The sequence below is a fragment of the Chlamydotis macqueenii genome, chromosome 1, assembly GCF_036417535.1.
Source record: "Chlamydotis macqueenii isolate bChlMac1 chromosome 1, bChlMac1.mat, whole genome shotgun sequence".
Lineage (NCBI taxonomy): Eukaryota > Metazoa > Chordata > Aves > Otidiformes > Otididae > Chlamydotis > Chlamydotis macqueenii.
Window position 1 is genome coordinate 201,775,220 of NC_141556.1, and position 20,093 is coordinate 201,795,312.

The window sequence follows — 20,093 nt, forward strand, 5'->3', positions numbered from 1 at the left end:
TACCCAGGGGAACCAACATGTATGTGAAATTAGAAAGATGCTAAAAAATGATTTTATTTTAGTTGCTGCATTGTCCACATTCATTACTGCAGATTCATTATTTTGTTCTTGAAAGTCATGTAATTAAAAGGTTGTTGCTGTTGGAATCCCAGACATTTGTGTCGCTCTGTCCTCTATGCATACAATTCATAAGCTGACAGGAGATAGGATAAAAGTCAATAAAAAGAGAATTATTTATTAAAAAGATCTAATGTTACAAGAACAGTACACAGGAACTATTATATTACTGTGTCTTCCACATTTTATATACCGTTATATATAGCATATATACAGATTGTATACAGTATATCTAACATTTTGATATGGGCCATGACAGTATCGGTATTTTGGTCTGCAAACCAAAGTTTCTTTCTAATTATTTTTTTCCAAACAGATCTTGTGGCATTATACAAAAATACAGTCTCCTCAGTGACGCTAGACTGCACTAGTACAATCTTTTACATGAAAAAGAAAAGAGCTCTCCATTTCAGCCAAAAAATAATATGTCATGATAAGGAAACATCTTCTACAAAGTAACAAATAGGTAATACATAGATACTTAAACATTTAAAACATGTTTATTAATATATTTAAGATGCAAAATACATATTCTGTTCATGTTGAATATAAAACATACCGCTTTCTGTCTCTGCAATACAACTACATTACCTGATGGTATGTTCAGTTCTATCTCTATCTTGACCCTAGAGATGGAGCTATAACTAGATGCAGCCCTATCTCCTTATCAGAGTTTCATTCTTCTTACAAAGCATAGCCATTTATTGTATTCAGAGAGTTGTTTGACCAATATGCCACCAGCAGTGACTGTAGCCTTTTGGAATACTCTGAAATAAACTGAATTGACAAGCAACTGTATAAAAAATAGAGGAAGTTATGCTTAACTAATTTATAAAATATCCATTTTGCTTTTTGGTTCACCACTTTATTCGTGTTTATGGTCACCTTTTGAAAAACAATGGTTTGCTACTGCAAGTTCTCTGCATAGTAGCACAGCTGCTGTTTTACAAACCACAGCAAGTAGTTATTTTCTATTAATTTACTCTACCAGCAAAGTACATTCCATCTTCCTTTCTTTGATCTCAAAGGCTTTTCCAGAAGCAGAGATACAGAAGGGCTCCTCTCCTATTGTTGTGTTGTCTATATCTACACAACAGCCTATGCTCAGCTAGTTATCCAGCCTTTGTTATCCTAGCAACATGGTGACTAAGTAAATTTAAAACCTATTTTTTAGAAAATTATTTAAAATATTAGTGAGTAATAAAGATCTGAGTAGAACCATCTCTGAAAAATTTTACTGATAAAATATCCAAAAGAAAAAAAAGTTAACATCAGTGAGTTTTTTACCTACCAAGCACTTGGTTTGTGTTGTGCTTTCTTGGCTACTATTTTAAAGCTACTAAGAAAGGGCATAGTCAGTGTGTACTAGCTAAATGCCAAGTATTATTTTGCTAATGAGCTGGCAAAATAATAGCATTTCAGACCCAGAACCCATCAACCAAAATAGATTTGCATCAAAATTTCTAGAGGGATGGACAGCTCAAAGAACTATGCTATTAGGAGTTGCCTGTTAAACTTTCTTGACTTCATTTTTTTTCTAGGCAAGGGAATGTTCTCCTAGGTGTAATCCCTAGACACATGGTAGCAAAGTACCCTCCCTCATAACACTATACACGCCCCAATTGTAAAAACAGGCACATCGTATACCCTGGAGATCACTTTGATTCAGGTGCCAATAAGCGGAAAGACCTTCCAATGTAGAAAAAATGTCCAAATTTTCTATCAAGTGAAAAATCATTTGGTATAGCAAAAAAGTGGGGATTAAAACTGATAGCACACAGTCCCTACAAGAATAATCTCTAGTGAGCTATAGAAACAGAGCCAATTAGCTAAATAACTGGAATGATGCTCAGTAGTACTTCTCCAATTATTGATTTTCAGACACAACATTCTCCAAAACATATCCTACTGCAGTCTGTACATATATGAATGATTACATTCCAAAAAATGTTAATATTGTCACCATAATATGCTTTCATATATACTTCAACTTGATTACCAAATATATAAAGCACAGAATGTTACTAAAAAATGGACCCAGAGAAAAAAAAAGTTACAGCTGAGAAGTGGTTGGAAAAAGTAGGTTTATCTTGCGTTGCTTTACTTGTCCACTTAGCAGCCTAATGTATGTCACGTTTAAATAGTCAGTGGAGTTTTCATTGTCATATGCAATAGAAATTTATTTTTAATTAGATATTGAAATAAATATTTTATTAATTGGACATTAAACCATGTGGTATTTTATGAAAACCAAACTTGTTTCCTTTTAAGTTTGTATTTAATAATATTCCAGTTATCTTGCAATAAAATAAATGGCTTCTTTTCTGCTCGTTTTTGCCACTTTCTAAGTGTGCTGTCTAGTACTGTATTGAGAATTCTTTTTGCTAATTAAATACATATTCAAACATTTTCAGAACAAATTCTCTGTACTTTTGCGGTGGGCTGTGTTTCTAAACCATACTTTTCTCTCTTGTCAGTTGAAACAGCCAGCCATAGGGGATGTAAGAAAAGTATTTGACAAATTTATCAAACTTTTTTCTGTATTTCAAAAAGGATTTTTTTTTTCCCAAACTAAACAGATGTACTGTACTAGACACCACTGTTTAAACACCTGATGATACATGACTGGGCTCGCCAAAATCAAACATAATAAAAAAGAAAAGTACGTTTGACAGAAATTACATTTGCTTTTCAAAAGTTTATTACATACAATCTGCATATTTTTGGGCCAAGAATTGTCCCCTCCCCAGAGGACTTTTACAAAAACTGAAGAGAAAAAAACCTGATGAATTACTGATCGTGTCTCCAACAGTCCTCTAAGTGCACCACAGGCATTTCTATGGGTCTTTAAGCATTAGCTTGGTTTTCCAGTTTCTCCAGAGACATAAAACTCCATCCCTTGGTGTCATCAAGCTAAAGCAAACAAACAACAACAACAAAGTCTGCAGTCTTCACCATGAGGTGGAAGGAACCATCAGTGCCAAAAGCAATGTAACAGAGGACGAGGAAGTGGACAACATATGTAAAGTGGACTGAGCACTTGTTACTTTCCCTCCTGGAATGAAAAGCAAAGTAATTAAGGAAAAAACAATGCAAACAGTTCTCAGTTCATTTAGGTACTAGATTTTGCCAAAAACTTGTATTCTCTTGCACTCAACAAAAATCTAACCTTTAGGCAATGTATTACTTTGCGAAAACTACAATTGCAAAATAGACTTGGGGATTTTATGATGATATCTACAGAAACTCACACGTTGAATCCTCATATTCAGTCTGCAAATGAATAGGAAATTCCAAAGGGTATGTGGTTTTATGCCTTAATCCTCCAAAAGAATTAGGCTACAGGACATGCCCTGAGTCATGGTCACAAATATTCCTCCTGAAACAAGGACTGAAAGCTTGCCCTTTATTACGATGGTTGTCCAGAGGAAAAAGTGATCTTTTGCCCTGTAGCCCAGTGATGTTTTTAGATCACAGCAGTCCCTTAAAAAGCCTTGCTCAGTGGAAATTTACTATGAGCTGGCAGTGGCAACAGATCACAGGCCGGGAAGGAAAACAGACTGGGTTTCTTTGGACCACAGTTGTTATAAGTGGAAGCCATCTGTTGTGTGTAGTCTAATCAAAAATATCAAGTTAGAGGGAATGAAAGATTTTGTGGCCTAGAGTTATGGCTCAAAGGACACATGAAGCAAATATTCCACGGAGTAGGGGTTGATGTCTTCTGCATTCTGATGATAGCACTATAGTTTGTGACTAGATTGGAGCTGAAATTTTAGGTCTATATTGAAGTTTCAGGCTCATAGCTTTTGGGTAATACTTCTTAAGGACTAAAAAACAATGTTTAGTAGAATTTTAAAGTGTTATCAGAAAGTTAGAATTAAGATGCCTCGTTGTGTTTAGGCAAAAGACAATGTTATTTTCTGGTTGTTTTTGCCACTAATCCCTCCATCTCTTTCTCACCTTTGTAATATTGATAGTTCAAATTCTTTCAACATATTATGGTAACAGGAAAGAAAAGCTAGACATCATAGTTTACTTAATGATAATACATTAATACTGTAATATATTAATAATTTAATAAAGTAGTATCTACTCAAGAGAGTAAATGGAACATACAGAGAAGTTTGACTTATTCTAAAGCAGGCACATGCACAAGGTTTAACTACCTAAATGCATGTGATTTTAGCTGTGTTAGTACACCTCTGGCTGGTGGTGCAGAATGATGTGTGTATCCTCTAAGTCCTGCATCCTATCTGCTAGCTCTGTGCAAGTGTGTGGGATACCTTAGGACATCTCAGATGTCCTTATGTGCCTATTCCTGAAAATTTAAATTCAGAAGATCAGATGAATTACTGTCTAGGCTCCACTGTTGGTCTGCATGGATTACATCTCAGCTGACTATAATGCTATTTGAGACACCTAGTGCACAGGTAGACATCTACAGATTAATTAGGTTTCCAGATGTTATCCTAGAAATGGAGAATTTTCCTGTAAAGCCTGTTTTGTTCATCATCCCCAAATGGATGCCTTAGATGCTCTTGAGCATCTAAAATGGCACTAGATACCTTTATTTCAGCATAGAACTGAAGACTCTGATTAATAATTTTATCTCATAGCTACAGAATTGTGAGAATTTTTTTTTTTTTTGAGGTAGAGGATAATAGAGTTAATGAGCACTGCTATCTATAGTCACCACTCTTCCAGGTGTAATCTTACCTGAAAAAGATGGAACTCTGATCTGGGGACTTGCAGTCCCATCCCCTCCTTCACTGACTGCACAGACCTCAATGATGTAGACACCAACATCAGGAAGAAGTACCACTGCAGAAGTTTTCTGTGTTTCTATAACTTGACTGTTGCTCTGGCCCTCTTGCCTAAATAACACCTATGGTCAATGAAATAGATAATGGTCACAGTGGTCATTCAAGTTATATACCAGACATTTTGTGTAGATAATGCAGTCACTGAAATGTTAGCTCTTTCATGCTTTCATTAAGGATTTCTTGACATTACATTTGAACAGTCATCGGCTTTTACTCTCCCTTCCCTGCAATGGCTTCAAAATATTAATAACCAAGTATATTAACAATTAATGAATGTGAAAGGACAGTGATCTAGATGCAAAATCTATATCTAGATGATCTAGAACAAAGACAGAGCATTTGCCAACTCCAGTATTAGTTGTTACACAATTTTTTCTCCAAGCTTTTTTTCTAAATGCATTTTGGTTTCCATTTGTTTCAAATTCTTATCCCCAAATTAATGTAGATATTCTCATTTTTGTCTCAAGAACCCAACTTCGAATGTAAAGAAAATGCCCTAAATAATGTCCTTAGTGTGTTTACCTTAGCTGGCTAAGTCAACTGAAAATAGAATCATAGAATCATAGAATCATAGAATGGTTAGAGTTGGAAGGGACCTTCAAAGGTCATCTAGTCCAACCCCCCTGCAAGGAGCAGGGACACCCCTGACTAGGTCAGGTTGCTCAGAGCCTCATCCAGCCTGGCCTTGAACGTTTCCAGAGATGGGGCCTCCACCACCTTTCTGGGCAACCTGTTCCACTGTTCTATAACTCGCATCGTAAAAAATTTTTTCCTAATTTCCAATCTAAATCTACCCCCCTCTATTTTAAAACCATTACCTCTCGTCCTATCGCAACAGGCCCTACTGAACAGCCTTTCCCCATCTTTCTTGTAGGCCCCCTTGAGGTACTGGAAGACCGCTATCAGGTCTCCCCGGAGCCTCCTCTTCTGCAGGCTGAACAGCCCCAACTCTCTCAGCCTGTCCTCATAAGAGAGGTGCTTCAGCCCTCTTATCATCTTCGTGGCCCTCCTCTGGACGTTCTCCAACTGGTCCATGTCCTTCTTGTGTTGGGGGCTCCAGAACTGGACACAGTACTCCAGGTGGGGTGTCACCAGGGCAGAGTGGAGGGGGAGAATCACCTCCCTCGACCTGCTGGCCACGCTTCTCTTGTTGCAGCCCAGGATGCGGTTGGCCTTCTGGGCCGCCAGGGCGCATTGCCTGCTCATGTTAAGCTTCTCATCCACCAGCACTCCCAAGTCCTTCTCCTCAGGGCCGCTCTCAATCCATTCTCCGCCCAGCCTGTATTTGTGCCTGGGATTGCCACAACGCATGTGCAGGACCTTGCACTTGGCCTGGTTGAACTTCATGAGGTTGGCACGGGCCCACCTCTCCAGCCTGTCCAGGTCCCTCTGGATGGCATCCCTCCCTTCCAGCGTGTCGACGGCACCACACAACTTGGTGTCGTCGGCGAACTTGCTGAGGGTGCACTCTATCCCACTGTCCATGTCGCCGACAAAGATGTTGAACAGGGCCGGGCCCAACACGGACCCCTGAGGGACGCCACTCATGACCGGTCTCCACATGGACATTGAGCCGTTGACCACCACTCTCTGAGTGCAGCCATCCAGCCAACTCCTTATCCACCGAGTGGCCTGTCCATCAAACCCATGTCTCTCTAGTTTAGAGAGAAGGATGTCGTGCGGACAGTGTCAAAAGCTTTGCACAAGTCCAGGTAGATGATGTCAGTTGCTCGTCCCTTGTCCACCGATGCCATCACCCCGTCATAGAAGGCCACCAAATTGGTCAGGCACGATCTGCCCTTGGTGAAGCCATGTTGGCTGTCACCAACCACCTCCTTGCTCTCCATGTGCCTTAGCATGGTTTCCAGGAGAATCTGCTCCATGACCTTGCCAGGCACAGAGGTGAGGCTGACCGGCCTGTAGTTACCTGGGTCTTCCTTATTCACCTTTTTAAAAATTGGGGTTATGTTCCCCCTCTTCCAGTCATCAGGGACCTCACCAGACCGCCACGACTTCTCAAATACGATAGCCAGTGGCTTGGCAACTTCATCCGCCAGTTCCCTCAGGACCCACGGATGGATCTCATCAGGACCCATGGACTTGTGCACCTTCAGGTTCCTCAGATAATCCCGAACCTGCTCTTCGAGTACAATGGGCAGTTCTTCATTCTCGCAGTCCCTGCTTGCACCTTCTACAGCTTGGGTGGTGGGACAGGAACTCTTGTCAGTGAAGACTGAGGCAAAAAAGTCATTGAGAACCTCAGCCTTCTCCATGTCCTGGGTAACCAGGACACCAGTTCCCTTCTGGAGGGGGCCTACATTTACCCTGAACTTCCTTTTGTCCCTTACGTACCTATAAAAGCTCTTCCTGTTACATTTTATATCCCTGGCCAGATTCAGTTCTGCCAGGGCTTTGGCCTTCCTTACCTTATCCCTGGCCACTCGCGCAGCATCTTTGTAGTCCTCCCAGGCTACCTGTCCCCACTTCCACCCTCTATAGGCTTCCTTTTTCACTTTCAGTTGGTCCAGGAGCTCCTTGCTCATCCACGCCGGCCTCCTGGTCTTTTTGCCTGACTTGTCTTTCATCGGGATGCACCTCTGCTGAGCTTGGAGGAGGTGCTCCTTGAATATGGACCAACTTTCCTGGGCCCCTCTTCCCTCCAGGGCCACCTCCCATGGCACTTGGCCCATCAGGTCCCTGAAGAGGCTGAAGTCCGCCTTCCTGAAGTCTAGCGCAGAGAGCTTGCCGTGTATTTTCCTTGCTGCCCCGTGGATCTTGAACTCCACCATGTCATGGTCGCTGCAGCCAAGGCTGTCCTTTAGTTTCACATCCCCCACCAGCCCCTCCCTGTTGGTGAGCACAAGGTCGAGCATGGCACCCCTCCTTGTCGGCTCCTCTATCGCCTGCAGGAGGAAGTTGTCATCCACGCATTCCAGGAACCTCCTGGACTGCCTGTGCCCTGCCGTGTTGTCTCTCCAACAGATGTCAGGGTGGTTGAAGTCCCCCATGAGGACCAGGGCCTGTGACCGTGAGGTGCCTATAGAGCACTTCGTCTGCTCTGTCCTCCTGGCCAGGCGGCCTGTAACAGACCCCTACCGTAACATCCCCTGTCCGTCCCCATCCTCTAATCTTGACCCATAAGCTCTCTGTCAGCTCCTCCTCCATCCCCAGGCGGAGCTCCACACACTCCAGCCGGTTGCTGATGTAGAGAGCGACATCCCCTCCTCGTCTCCCCTTCCTGTCTTTTCTAAAAAGCCTATACCCCTCCATGTTGACGCTCCAGTCGTATGTGTCATCCCACCACGTCTCCGTGATGCCAATGAGGTCGTAGCCCTGCTTGTGTGCAAGCATCTCCAGCTCTTCCTGTTTATTCCCCATGCTGCGTGCATTGGTATAGAGACACTTCAGCTGGGCCCCCGACAAAGCTGACTTCCTGGCTGGAGCTACAGGGGTGCTATTGCACCGCAGTTTAGGTTTATTTGCACTTATCTGTGATCCCTCCTCAGCTTCTGGACCCTCGGTGCTGGCACTGGTGCCATGCTGACCGCAGTGGGCTGAACTGTGCTCCCCCTCCCCCAGCAACACTAGTTTAAAGCCCTCCGGACGAGCCTGGCAAGTCTTTGTCCAAGCACACTCTTCCCCCTCTTGGTTAGGTGCACACCATCCGCCCCTAGCAGCCCGGGCTCAGATCTGTCCCTGCATCTCCTGTGAAACTCAGTATCAGCTTATGGAGCGTGGGAGGAAAGCAAGTGAGTACATAGCTTTTTGGTACTTCTGTGTAAGTTTCTGTTCCCAGACAAAATTGAAAAGGTCAGAGAGGTGTAAAAAAACCAAAGTAGTCAACTGAACTTTTTCAGAATCTCAGCTATTCTGATAAAGCTTAGAGCAGTTTCTATTTTATCTGAAACATTTTACACTTTCTTGGAGATATTTCCTGATGTTTCAGAGGGAATATCGGATTGTAGTCTATAGAAATGATCGTACATATGCTTCAAAAAAAACCCCAACTACAATTCTGTAATAAACATTGAAATAATTCTGTTTTGATTTTAAAAGTTGTAGGGAATTCCACTGCTTCCTATGACTTGTTATTTAGGAGTTAATCTGTATTTTAGTCTTCAAAACTTCAAAACTTTAAATGCAAGATGTTATCATCACTGATTGTTGAATATCACCACCATGATCACAAACCAAACCGAAGTATTTGTGTTTCTGCTCCATAAAAATATTAATTTTAATGTCATTTTAAGATGACTCATTCTTCTGCATTTTTCTAAATCCTACTGCAAACACAGTTAAATTGAAGTGTTAGTAGAAATTTCATTGCAGGCTGGTCTTATTAATAGCCACTTCTGAGTCAGATATGATGGACTGATCCTCTCAGTTAGAGATTACTCAGTTTATAATCAGTAGTTTAAAATCACAATTTAGAAAGTATTGGGATATTTTGCTCTTCAATTTTGTTTATTGCTTTTCATAGTGAAAACTGATTGCAGACAGTCTGTATAGCATACTTTACTTACACAGAAAAAACAAGGTAAAAAAGCCAGCAGGGAAGAGGAGTAGTCATTTGAAAGAGAGAAAGGTAGGCAAGGAAGGGGAAGCGCTGACCTTGTATCCCATTACATCAGATTCATTAGCTAGAGGTCTGACTGGCTCCCACCCAAGAGACACATGAGAGCCATCCTGTATCCACATAATATTGCTTGGTGCTTGGCTGGGAGCTGAAAAGAAAAAAAATAACAACGTGTACATAAATACAGTTTATAGGTAGTTTCTTCAAAATGGAAATAAAAGTATTTCAATCATTTATTACATTTACAACTGACTGTATTACCAGGCTCCTAAATCTACTTGGCATTTTAAAAGACACTTGTTTTTTGCATCAGAATTGTCATTTAATAGATTGTGGTGAATATATACTCAGCCCACCCCATAAAAACCACAGAGATTATGAACTTCAATTCTTTTCTGTCCCTTCTTTGTAAAAAACGCTTTGTTTTCTGGGATGATAACCTTTGTTATGAATGCAAAGTCATATGAATTCACATCTAAATATCAAAGCAAAGCCATGAATCAAAACTATACATGTTCCCTGATTATTATACACTCTTATTAAAGGAAAACCCAAGAGGGTAGAGGTTGCTCCCTGACTTCTCTCTTTGAGCAAAGATACTCAGATCACTTACGAGACTTCTTGGTTGCTGCACGCACCACAGTGCTAGGTGGTCCATACCCTGCAGCGTTGTATGCCCTCACTGTTAGGTGATATACTGTGTTTCCTTCTAATCCCGTCAGGAGGATGGATGACTCATTTCCCTCAGTTTTGACCTTTTCTGCTGCTTCTTCCTGCTCCATGTCCTTCCAGTAACCAACCTGCCAACAAGCAACCAAATGAAGGATTAATATAAGCATCTGGGAAGATCATACTTCCAGGTGCTCATACTTGTTATACTGTGGAGGATCTTTTTGCCATTTCTGCTTTGTGTCTGATCATCAAGCTCCTTTAAACACGTGAGATTTTCAGCCTAACCTCAGAGCCAAGCAATGCTCACTTCTCCAAAATAGCGAGACTGAGAATATTACCTGAAGCATGTTGAATTGCTGTGTGCTGGCACAAGAAGATGTAACTACAAGATAGAAAATCAGAGGATGAACATTGGCAGGAAGTCAAAATTATTTCAAAGAATTCAAGGAGAGCTCATCCTGTGTTAGGTCACCAGAATATTTACCTTCACCCAGGAAAGCTCTAACCACATCACTTAACAAGTGCTGTGAACAATATTCCCTTCCTGGCCCTGTGGAACTCAGAGCCACGAGATTTCTTATCAGTGCCATGGGTAGGAAGTGACAGAACACCAAAGGAAATCTTTCATTCATCTGAAAAATCTTATCTGAAGAAAAAGAAGGAAGTGAATTCAGTTTTAATTCTTGGATATAAACAGGTTTCTGGTAAATGCAATTTTGATAGTATGTTTATGCCCTTTTTTTCAGGCATAAGAAGTCTAAATGATCTTTGTTGTTCTTAGTCCCTATTTCCGGTATCTGCACTGAGTTCATCACAATCTCAAAGAGGTTACAGAGCTGAGCTAGGACCAAGTATTTGCAGGATATAACTGGAAAAAGGCAGTACCGTCTCATTTTAATGTATCTAGGTGACCTACACAAGTAAAGTAATTCTCATGGGGTCCTATTTTCCTAACAGGAGATGTCACTAATGTGCCATTCAAAGACCTATATTCAGCTTAATGTTATTCATGCTGAGACCTACTTGCATTTATGCCACATTTTGACCTTTTCTGTGAGGTTGGTTATTTCATAGTAAGTTATTCATATTATATCTGGATAACTTTTCCTCTGACAAAAAGGTCATGGACAATACAGCACTCTTGTGCATGTATCCCAGAAGATGGTGAACCGAAAAACCAAGGGGTTCATAGGAAAATAAGACCAATAAGTACAATGCTGACCTTTTGTAATTGCACTAGGACTGCCATTTCAAAAATAAAAAGAATCTAGAAAGACCTGGCTGTGAAAAGATACATTTGAGGTCATAGCTTCATTTGAGTAAAGTGGCTCTGTTAACTTTGATCGAGGGTATATCGATTTGTGCCAACTTGAAGTCTACTATTTCAGTTGTGAAATTCATGTAAATCTTTTTCTATGTGCCTGAATTATCTTATGTTTGTCCACTGCCCCAGTGGAGGAGGCTGGGGGTGCACAAGAAGTTGGGATGGGACAGCTGGGACAACTGACCCCAACTGGCCATGGAATATTCCATACCATATGACATCATGCTCAGTATATAAACTAGGGGGAAACCTCACCCAGGGAGCTGCTGCTCGGGGACAGACTGGGCATTGGTCAGCAAGTGGTGAGCAATTGCATTGTGCATCACTTGTTTTGTATATTTAACAACAACAACAACAACATCATCATTTTTTCCTTTATTTTCTGTTCTATTAAATTGTCTTTATCTCAATCCATGAGTCTTATATTTTTTTTTCTTTCAATACTCTCCCTCGTCCCACACAGGAAGGAGTGAGTGAATGGCTATGTGGTATTTAGCTGCCTACTGGGTTAAACCACAACAATGTTAAAATGCTGTTGCTTTAATGCCTACCTTAATTACAGCTCAGATAACAAACCTAGCTGCAGTCACCACTTGTTGAAATAAACATGACTCACTGAGGTATATTGCAAGCTGAACGCTTGACCAACCCTATTGGTATCTGAAGTAACACCTAGTCACATCTTTCTTGGAAAGAAAAAAGAATCAACAACCATTTATTCACACACTATGACTGAATTTCCAATACTTATTATCTCTTGGGCAGTCAGATTCCTTTCATTGTACTTGCAATGCATCTTTACAAACTTGACACCACAGTGATGAGAGCGACATAGTATTAAGCAGCGTATGAACAGGTAGTGAGAGGCAGCACATGTCCTGGAGAGCCTATCACCCGGTTAGCAAAGTCTGATGAGGATCTGACAGGGAAATGGTTGGAAAAGAAAAGTGACTTGCCCAAGTGACTTGTCCACAGGTGGACAGTAGCAGGGGTGGAAACGCACCTGAAGTAGTGAAATCCTGGTTCTAGAAAGCCAGGAGCAAAATTATAAGTAGCTCAATAGATCTCATTGTGACAGTTTATTTACAGGGCACAACAGGTCTTGAGTGAATGTAATGTACAAGATGGTAGAGAGCCCCCAGCTTTTGCATTGAAGCTTTTTTTTTTTTGTATAAAGAAGTTGTGAGAACCTGATTTTCCATATATTGGTGTTAGGACTGCACAGATATTAAACCCTTATGAGTGTGGAAGAAAGCTAGGAGCATAACTCAGCCCTTTTGATATTTTTCATGTGTTTGGAAGTTCTGTCCACCACTGTTTATATGGCATTATCAGTTTGGATACTAATTGTATTTTGCATGTATTAAGTCTGCAAAAATAACTATGGCATGTTCCCTACCAGTTCTGCTGCACCACATGAAAAAGATGTTCTCCCTTGGCAAAGGGGTATACTTGCAGGAATTAATATACTATTTTAAGCAAAAGCATGAAATGCAATTTGGCAGTGCTTCTATTTCAGTTTCTCCTGTATTTCAAAGCCCTTAAGTGTTTGGTCCCTGCTTTTAAAATTCCCCTTACATTTTTGCCAGGTGAGTTTGGACTTTGATCTCAAAACACGCTTTTCTCTTTCTTTCTTAATGCATACATCCATTTGTTGATGGCCAAATGAACTAAAGAAAAAGTGGTTATAAAAAAATCCAACCCTGATGACTGCTGACTGAGGTCAATGGTGGGTGAACTTGTGTCAATTTGAACCAAAATGAAGACACTGCTGATATTTAAAAGTGCTGGACGTATTTCTTAAAACAGAGAGTTTGTTTATGTACACTATGTTTGCTTTTTTAAAAAAAATATTGCTATTTTCTGTAACCTTAATTTATACTGCTCAGAAGGGATTTACCTCACTTAGAGTAGGTTTTCATTAATGATAACTTTGAATATTGATATAGCATGAAGCATAAATCACAAAAGAGTAGTCTATATTTTAAAAATGAAAAAGGACGGGGAAAAGCATTTGGTCTGTTTAATGTGTTATTGTTTGTGAGGTTTTAAATTTTTGCTGAGCTTTCTGTGGTTTTTCAACTGATTTCCAGAAACCTGTTTCTTTGAGCTGGAGAGAAAGCAATAATGGTATTTAAAAAACTGAATAGAGGAGGAACATACAAGCTGCTTTGTCCTGATCATGGGTTAAGCAATTGTTAAAAGTAAACCATCACATTAAAAATATGATTCCATCTATATTTTTTTCTCTTTCTCTAATACTTACAGACTACTTCCTTGAAGTTTTATGATAAAAGATATCTTAAATAATACTTATCTTTTTCCCAAATTGGTTTCTAGGGTATGTATAATAGCACTTTGGTATAAATTAATGTGATCTAGTTGCAGTCCTTCTTCTCTAAGTTCAGTAGGGTCAGAGCTGTTTTCTGGGTACTCCTTCTATTGACCACAGACAGGTAAAGCTACAAATTAGGCATTTCAAGTAAGAGTCTAAATTAGGTAGGATGAATCAAAGTGGACAAATGCACAAACTTGCCTGTGCTCTCTGATTAAGTCTTTACCAACATCAACAGTACTGACATCACTGAAAATGAACTTGAAGAGATATCAGAGTATAGGAAATGCCAGGGGAGAAAGAGCAGTGAGCTGAAACAGTTGCTGCTAGCCATTAAAAAAAGATTCATATTTCATAAAAACTGTTTTCATTATCATTATCAGAAAGCCTATCAGCTCCTTGAACTGACACACTGCAGTCATGCAAATATTAGCGCTGGCACAACTGCAATGGTAGAACAAGCACTTAGGACAGGAGAAGGGGTGCTTTTTGTATCATCTGCTGCTGATTTTTATATCATCTGAAGACATTGGTGTGACTGTCCTTCAGAACAAGATGAGAGGTTCCTTCAAAGGATCAATCAACCTCAGTTCCTTCCCTCTCACCAAAAGCATTGTTGACTGAAAAGAAGAAAGAAAACACTGTTCAGTACTCCTAAATTCTAGGGTCTTTTCTAGAGTAGCTTACATCCTCCTCTTTTCTCAGGTACTCTCTTCTCTCCTGCATGCACATGGGAAGAAGACTGGTATTGTACCTCAACTTTGAGGACTATTATCAAATATCTAGTCATATTTCTTATGAAAAAACAATAATTATCTAGGTTTCTTATTTTAGGTAATAGAAAGCTAGTAGTCTTGTAATAAAATACTCATGATACAGACATTGCAAAGGGTTTGGCTTTCTTGAGGCCCTCATGAGCAATCTAGAGTACAATCCATACTGTAAGGACTTGAAAAGCAAGTTCTGTAAAATCCTGCTTATAGTCTTCGAGATTTCAGAGGGGTTTGACTTAGCATATGAGTAACTTTGTAGGCAAAATTGACTCATAAAACAATCCAATTGCTGGTTTTGTGTTTGGGAAAATTCATTCATTCCAAAAGTGAAGTCTGGTAAATATTCAGGCTGATGAAACATAAATTCCTCTTTTTTTTTTTTTCTGTTTTGCTTAACCAGCCTCTGGTAGAACCATCCATATATTCTTTCTAAATTACTTCAAGGTATACTTCACTAAACTAAAAAAAAAATCACATTCCAGTACATTGTAGACGTAATTTTAACTGTAAAACCAGATAAAGTACATCTAAGAAACAGCAAAAACTCTTGAATATTTCTCTTTGAAAAGACAAAATATGACATAAACAAGTTATTATGTCAGGTAATCCTCTCTGAAAATGGCATTGAAGATTTTCTATTTTTTATACTTTTTTTTTTTAGTTGCAAGTTGATCTTTTGATTAGGTTAGTCAAGCTCCTATCCCTTAGTGGAATTCCAATGAAAAAGACATGAGCTTTGTGATCTATACTTAAATATTACCCTTGTTTTCTGGAAAAGAAAAAAAAAAAAATCTTCCAGCCATTAATTCTTTCCTTTCCCTACTAGTAGAAAGTGACAAAGAAAATACTGCCTAGGGCTAAAATAGATTTTATAACCTTCAAGTTATAGATTCTAAACAATAAGTATGAACCAGACCCTGTATTTTTCTACTATTCTGACAAATTTTTCAAGTTACTTCTACTTTATCAGAATGTAGCTGACATATATTTAGTAAGGTCGGGCGGACAGCTGACAAATCTGTACTGAAGTCAGGAATAATATGTGCTTTGGAAAATGCAAATGAGTACAGCAAACCTTGCATAAAACTCATGTGACATAACAGTTAACACTGCCTTTCAGTGACGGCAATGTGAAATTGGACAAGTTACTTTGCCTTTCATTACTCCTTAGTACAAAGTGCAAACAAGGCTGGAGTGAAAGTGGGTCACTGCAAACTTGTCCATATGTAGTAAATATTCTGTCACTTTTGTTGATTACAGCCCAAACATTAAAAAATAGCCCCTTCATTTATAATGCTGTTGCTAAAAGGCCAGGAAATGTGAAGACCATGTAGGTGGTTGACATTGCTGCAGTGACCACAGGCAGAATACAAATTGAGACATGGAAACAGAGTGACTAGTCAGATTATTTTGCATTCAATTTGAATTGGAGGCAACATTTTACCTGTTGCCACAATAATACCTCATCAGGATTTTTTTTTTTAATATAAATAATTACTTTTTTTTTTTTATTTCTGTACATTATCTATTTGCTATTTGTGGATTAAAAGAGTACTACAGGCTATGTTCTGAACTGTACTACATACAATAAAACTTTCAAAATCAGTTTTCAAATTGTAAGAATGTTCATAGAAGCTGAAGAAAGTGAATCATATGGAAAGCTGCTCCAAACTTTTTGGTTTTTTTGGGGAGGCGTTTAACCACAGTGTCTTGCTATACAGGGTCCTTCCTTTTTGCACTGAGGGGATGCTTTAAAGAGAAACTGTCAGTGTCTAAACACTTTCCAGGACAGAAAGACCACCTCTGATATGAAGAGGGCCTGTTGTCCCATCTATAAAAGCCACCTATTGCTGGGACACATCTGTAGAGCTAAGGGAAGTGTTGTCTGAGAAGCAGGTAAATGTAAAATACATTCAAGTTATGAAAGAATAAATTTCTAAAGAAATAACTTTCACTTTTAGAAAGAAAATCTATTTTATATTTTAAAAACATGTAAAACAAGTTAATAGAACATTTTAAGAATCAATGTGATTGATGGCATGAGGGTAAAAGTAAAAATAGTATACGTCATTTAAAAGACATCAAGATATCTGGAAGGATGTAACAAAACAGCCACCTTTCTGAGAGAAAAAAACAGGGTGCAGTGAGCAAGTTATCTCAGAGAATAAAAGACTGGCCTGGAAATTGAAGAGAAAGGTTAGTAGCAAGTGGAACACTTGAATGTGGAGAGGGATCGCATTTGCAAGGTGAATATCATCTCTGTCAGATGCAGTTCTGTTATCTTTATATATAGCAGTTCTAAAGCCAAAATTGTTACATATCACTTTTGCTGCATGAAGCAAGCGATGTGCAAAGAGGTAAAAACATGTTTAACGTTAAGGAAGAAGTAGGGATAAAGTGCAAGAGAGTTTGCAGAGTTCAGCATGGAGACACATATGGAGAAAAGACCTGGACAAATGAGAGACCTGAGGGAACACATCATGGTCACAGCCTGCTTGGACTGCACTGGGGAGCAACATGGGAGTATCTAAGTATCAAGAAGCTACAGCAAATCAGGTAAAAAAAATACTAACTTATTGTGTTTAAGTTGTGGGGTAAATATGCTGTCCTGGTCAAGGCTAGCCAGCCTGAGGCTATGCTGGAGAGTGTTGTGGCTCTGGTTTTGCCTGAACACTTACATTTCCTTCCTAAAGCCATCAGCGATGGTCATGAGCCCCCAGGTCTTTTCTGGACACGCTGCCAGGGAGATACTGTACTTGTAGGTCACAAGATGTCATTAGACATCCGTATCATTGGTATCTGCCTCAGATCTACATGTTTACTCTTTTTATTGTTACTGTAGAGAATCAGGAAAGAGTCAGGACTGTCCAAAGGGCTAAAGCAGGTCAAATAACTTGCATCTCCAGATCAGTAAATTGAGCCTAGCAGAGCTATTTCACGAGGAGTGTCATAGCCTGAACCACAGCATCAGGATGGGTTGTGGTGGCCCCAAAAGATGGGTTTAGTCCTAGATGTGAGCTGTTCCTGGAGTTTTGGATTGTAAACCAGATCTGAAGCTACAACTGGATCGAAAAGTGTGAGAGGGTCCATTGCCAGGGCCGGTTCTCTTCCTCAAGTCTGGAAAGACTCTCTCTAAGTAGAGATTTATTTGTTGAAGGTGCAGCTGCTTCTTCCCCTCCTGACACCTGGCCTTTTGCTGTGTGCCCGGCAGATGTCTGCTGGCCATTGCGTGAGGAGAGTCTGGGGGTGGTAGAGGCTCTTCCCCTGCTCTGTGTTGATTGCTCTCAGTAAATAACAAGTTTGAACTGGTCACTTAGAGCTGGAAACTGTCAATACCTAATCTCCCCCAGCCTGTAAAAGAGGCATGCTAGGTCACTTGCAGTTCTTTCAGCTATTTTTGAAGTGCCAAAGACATGTTATAAGAACCAGTGTTGAACGGTTTTCAAGCACAAATAAATAAAAGATGTGCCGGTGCTACAGCTGTGACCGTTGTTCTACAGCTAGTCATATGTATGCTAAAATGAGCATAATTTCTATTGAAGCTTCACCACCGCACATGTTAACAGAATGCAACGCTAGCAAAAGCAACAAGACTTCTCATTATGATATTCTGTGTTCATACCTCAAATCCCTGTGGTCTTCCTAGACTTTCTTTAATATGTTTCCATGCAACAAGAATCTCTGATACAGACAAACTCGTAGCTTTGACATCGATGGGAGCAGCGGTGGGTTCTGTATTAAGAAAAATTGAAACAATAAACTTCCACTGTAACAACCTGTATTTATCAAAAACACTCCATCTGAAACTGTCATTTAGTTCCTTTATTCTGCCTTAATACTCACAAGAAGGTATGACATTACGGGGAACATGAAAAACTGAACAAGATTAAGAGATTTTTATTGTTGCATTTCTTTATTTGTGTCATGCTACATCAATATCTCATCACTGATGATGGGCGCAGCAAACTGTGACAGAATCTCGTCTATGATTTAAAAAAAATTCTCTAATATTTGTAAATGTCCCCTCCTCCCTTTCATACACCTTGATCAGCCCGATTTCAGCAGCAAATGGAGCATTCATTCTCTTCCTGGCGTTTTAGTGCTATTCTGTCAGCTCAGGATGAGTGATACCTTGCTAGGGTGCTCAGTCAGTCCTGCTTGGGGGCTATACTGAATAGCAAGTGATACCGGAGCTGTAGTGAAATGCTACATAAAATACATTTTTAGGACTATATTATTATGTCCTTGAAGTCACAAACACCAGTGTTTGGGCCATGCCATCTTCTCTCTGCTGTGAAGCATTTACTGTTTTAGGCCTGGGATGCACGCTTTCCTAAAGAAGGCATTAAGAGAAAGGATTTGTCCCTCTGATTGTGTTGCTACCATTGGCCCAATGTCTGTGTTTCTGTTTCCATGCTATTCATAGGACGTTCTGCAGTCCTGACCTCCTGATCATCTGAAGCAGAGGACCATCTCTGCCCTCCAACCAGGGCAGGTGTCCTTCAGTGCTGCTGGGGTATGGCCAGGGTGCACACTGGAGGCTTAGCACTGCAGGACGCTTTACATATCATACCTGCCCCAATAGTTTTGCCACAGGCATGTTTTACTTTGAACTTTCAGGCCATTGAACACTTTACAGAGTTCCAGCTTCTTTCAGTGGTTGGGAATCAGGTAAATGTACATAGAGATCTGCCATGAAAGGCCATGAGCATACCACCAATTTGTATCACAACTTAGTGCATTGGGAGTAAAGAGTGTCCAGAAATTGTCACATATCAAACTGAGACATTTTGCTTTATTACCTAAATATTACTGAGAATTTGCTTAAGACAAGCTATGGAGACAAGGCTTGAACTCAGACAGCGAAGCACACAGTAGCAGCTTTTCTCCACCATTCTGGTGTAGTTCACTTGCTCAGCAAAGAGGTGAATTCACATTCCTCCAGAGTCGCAGAGCCTGTGATTGCTTCCTTGGCCTAATGCTCCTCGTTACATTTCTTATGTGTTGATCTGCTCTTGAAGGGCAGGCAGAAGTCTTGGCTTTTATGTTATAGGGAGATACATCAAATTGCTCTCTAAAAAATGTTTTTTGGGGGGCTCATTTCACAGAGTTACAGAAAAGGAGTTTCTTATGGAACAGCCTGAGTTAAAAATGATACATTTTTCTCAGTGATCAAACTGCCTTAGTAAGATGCCTAATATCAGTCTTCACTCATTAGCTGCTCTTCTTTCTCTGATCACATTGCAGGCATTGTTCTGGCACTGCTGCCTTACAGTTTTTCTCTGACATGGCTTGTACAAATTTTGCATCCTTTTTGATGTTATATTTTTAATGTTTGCAGCTCTTTTTGATCTTCTTTTTTATTTACTTCTAAAGAAAAGAAGCATTTCTGATGTGATGCAAAATGGTGTTCACCAACAATGAGTATTGCTAATAAGTATAAAATATATGTGGAACTGTTCAGGTAACAAAG

At 39.9% G+C, this 20,093-nt stretch overlaps 1 protein-coding gene across 3 annotated transcripts in view; it reads right to left on the reverse strand.

Moving 5' to 3' along the window:
• Window positions 1-209: 209 nt before the first annotated feature.
• Window positions 210-20,093, reverse strand: part of CNTN5 (contactin 5) — a 674,955-nt gene continuing 655,071 nt past the window's right edge. For all 3 annotated transcript variants that reach the window (XM_086739601.1, XM_086739602.1, XM_086739603.1), the window contains 5 exons: window positions 18,243-18,352; window positions 10,130-10,316; window positions 9,552-9,664; window positions 4,834-5,002; window positions 210-3,172 (listed from right to left, as the gene is read on the reverse strand). In XM_086739601.1, coding sequence (XP_086595727.1) covers window positions 3,069-3,172; window positions 4,834-5,002; window positions 9,552-9,664; window positions 10,130-10,316; window positions 18,243-18,352 — 683 coding nt within the window. In that variant the 3' untranslated portion in view covers window positions 210-3,068. The remainder of the gene's footprint in view (window positions 3,173-4,833; window positions 5,003-9,551; window positions 9,665-10,129; window positions 10,317-18,242; window positions 18,353-20,093) is intronic.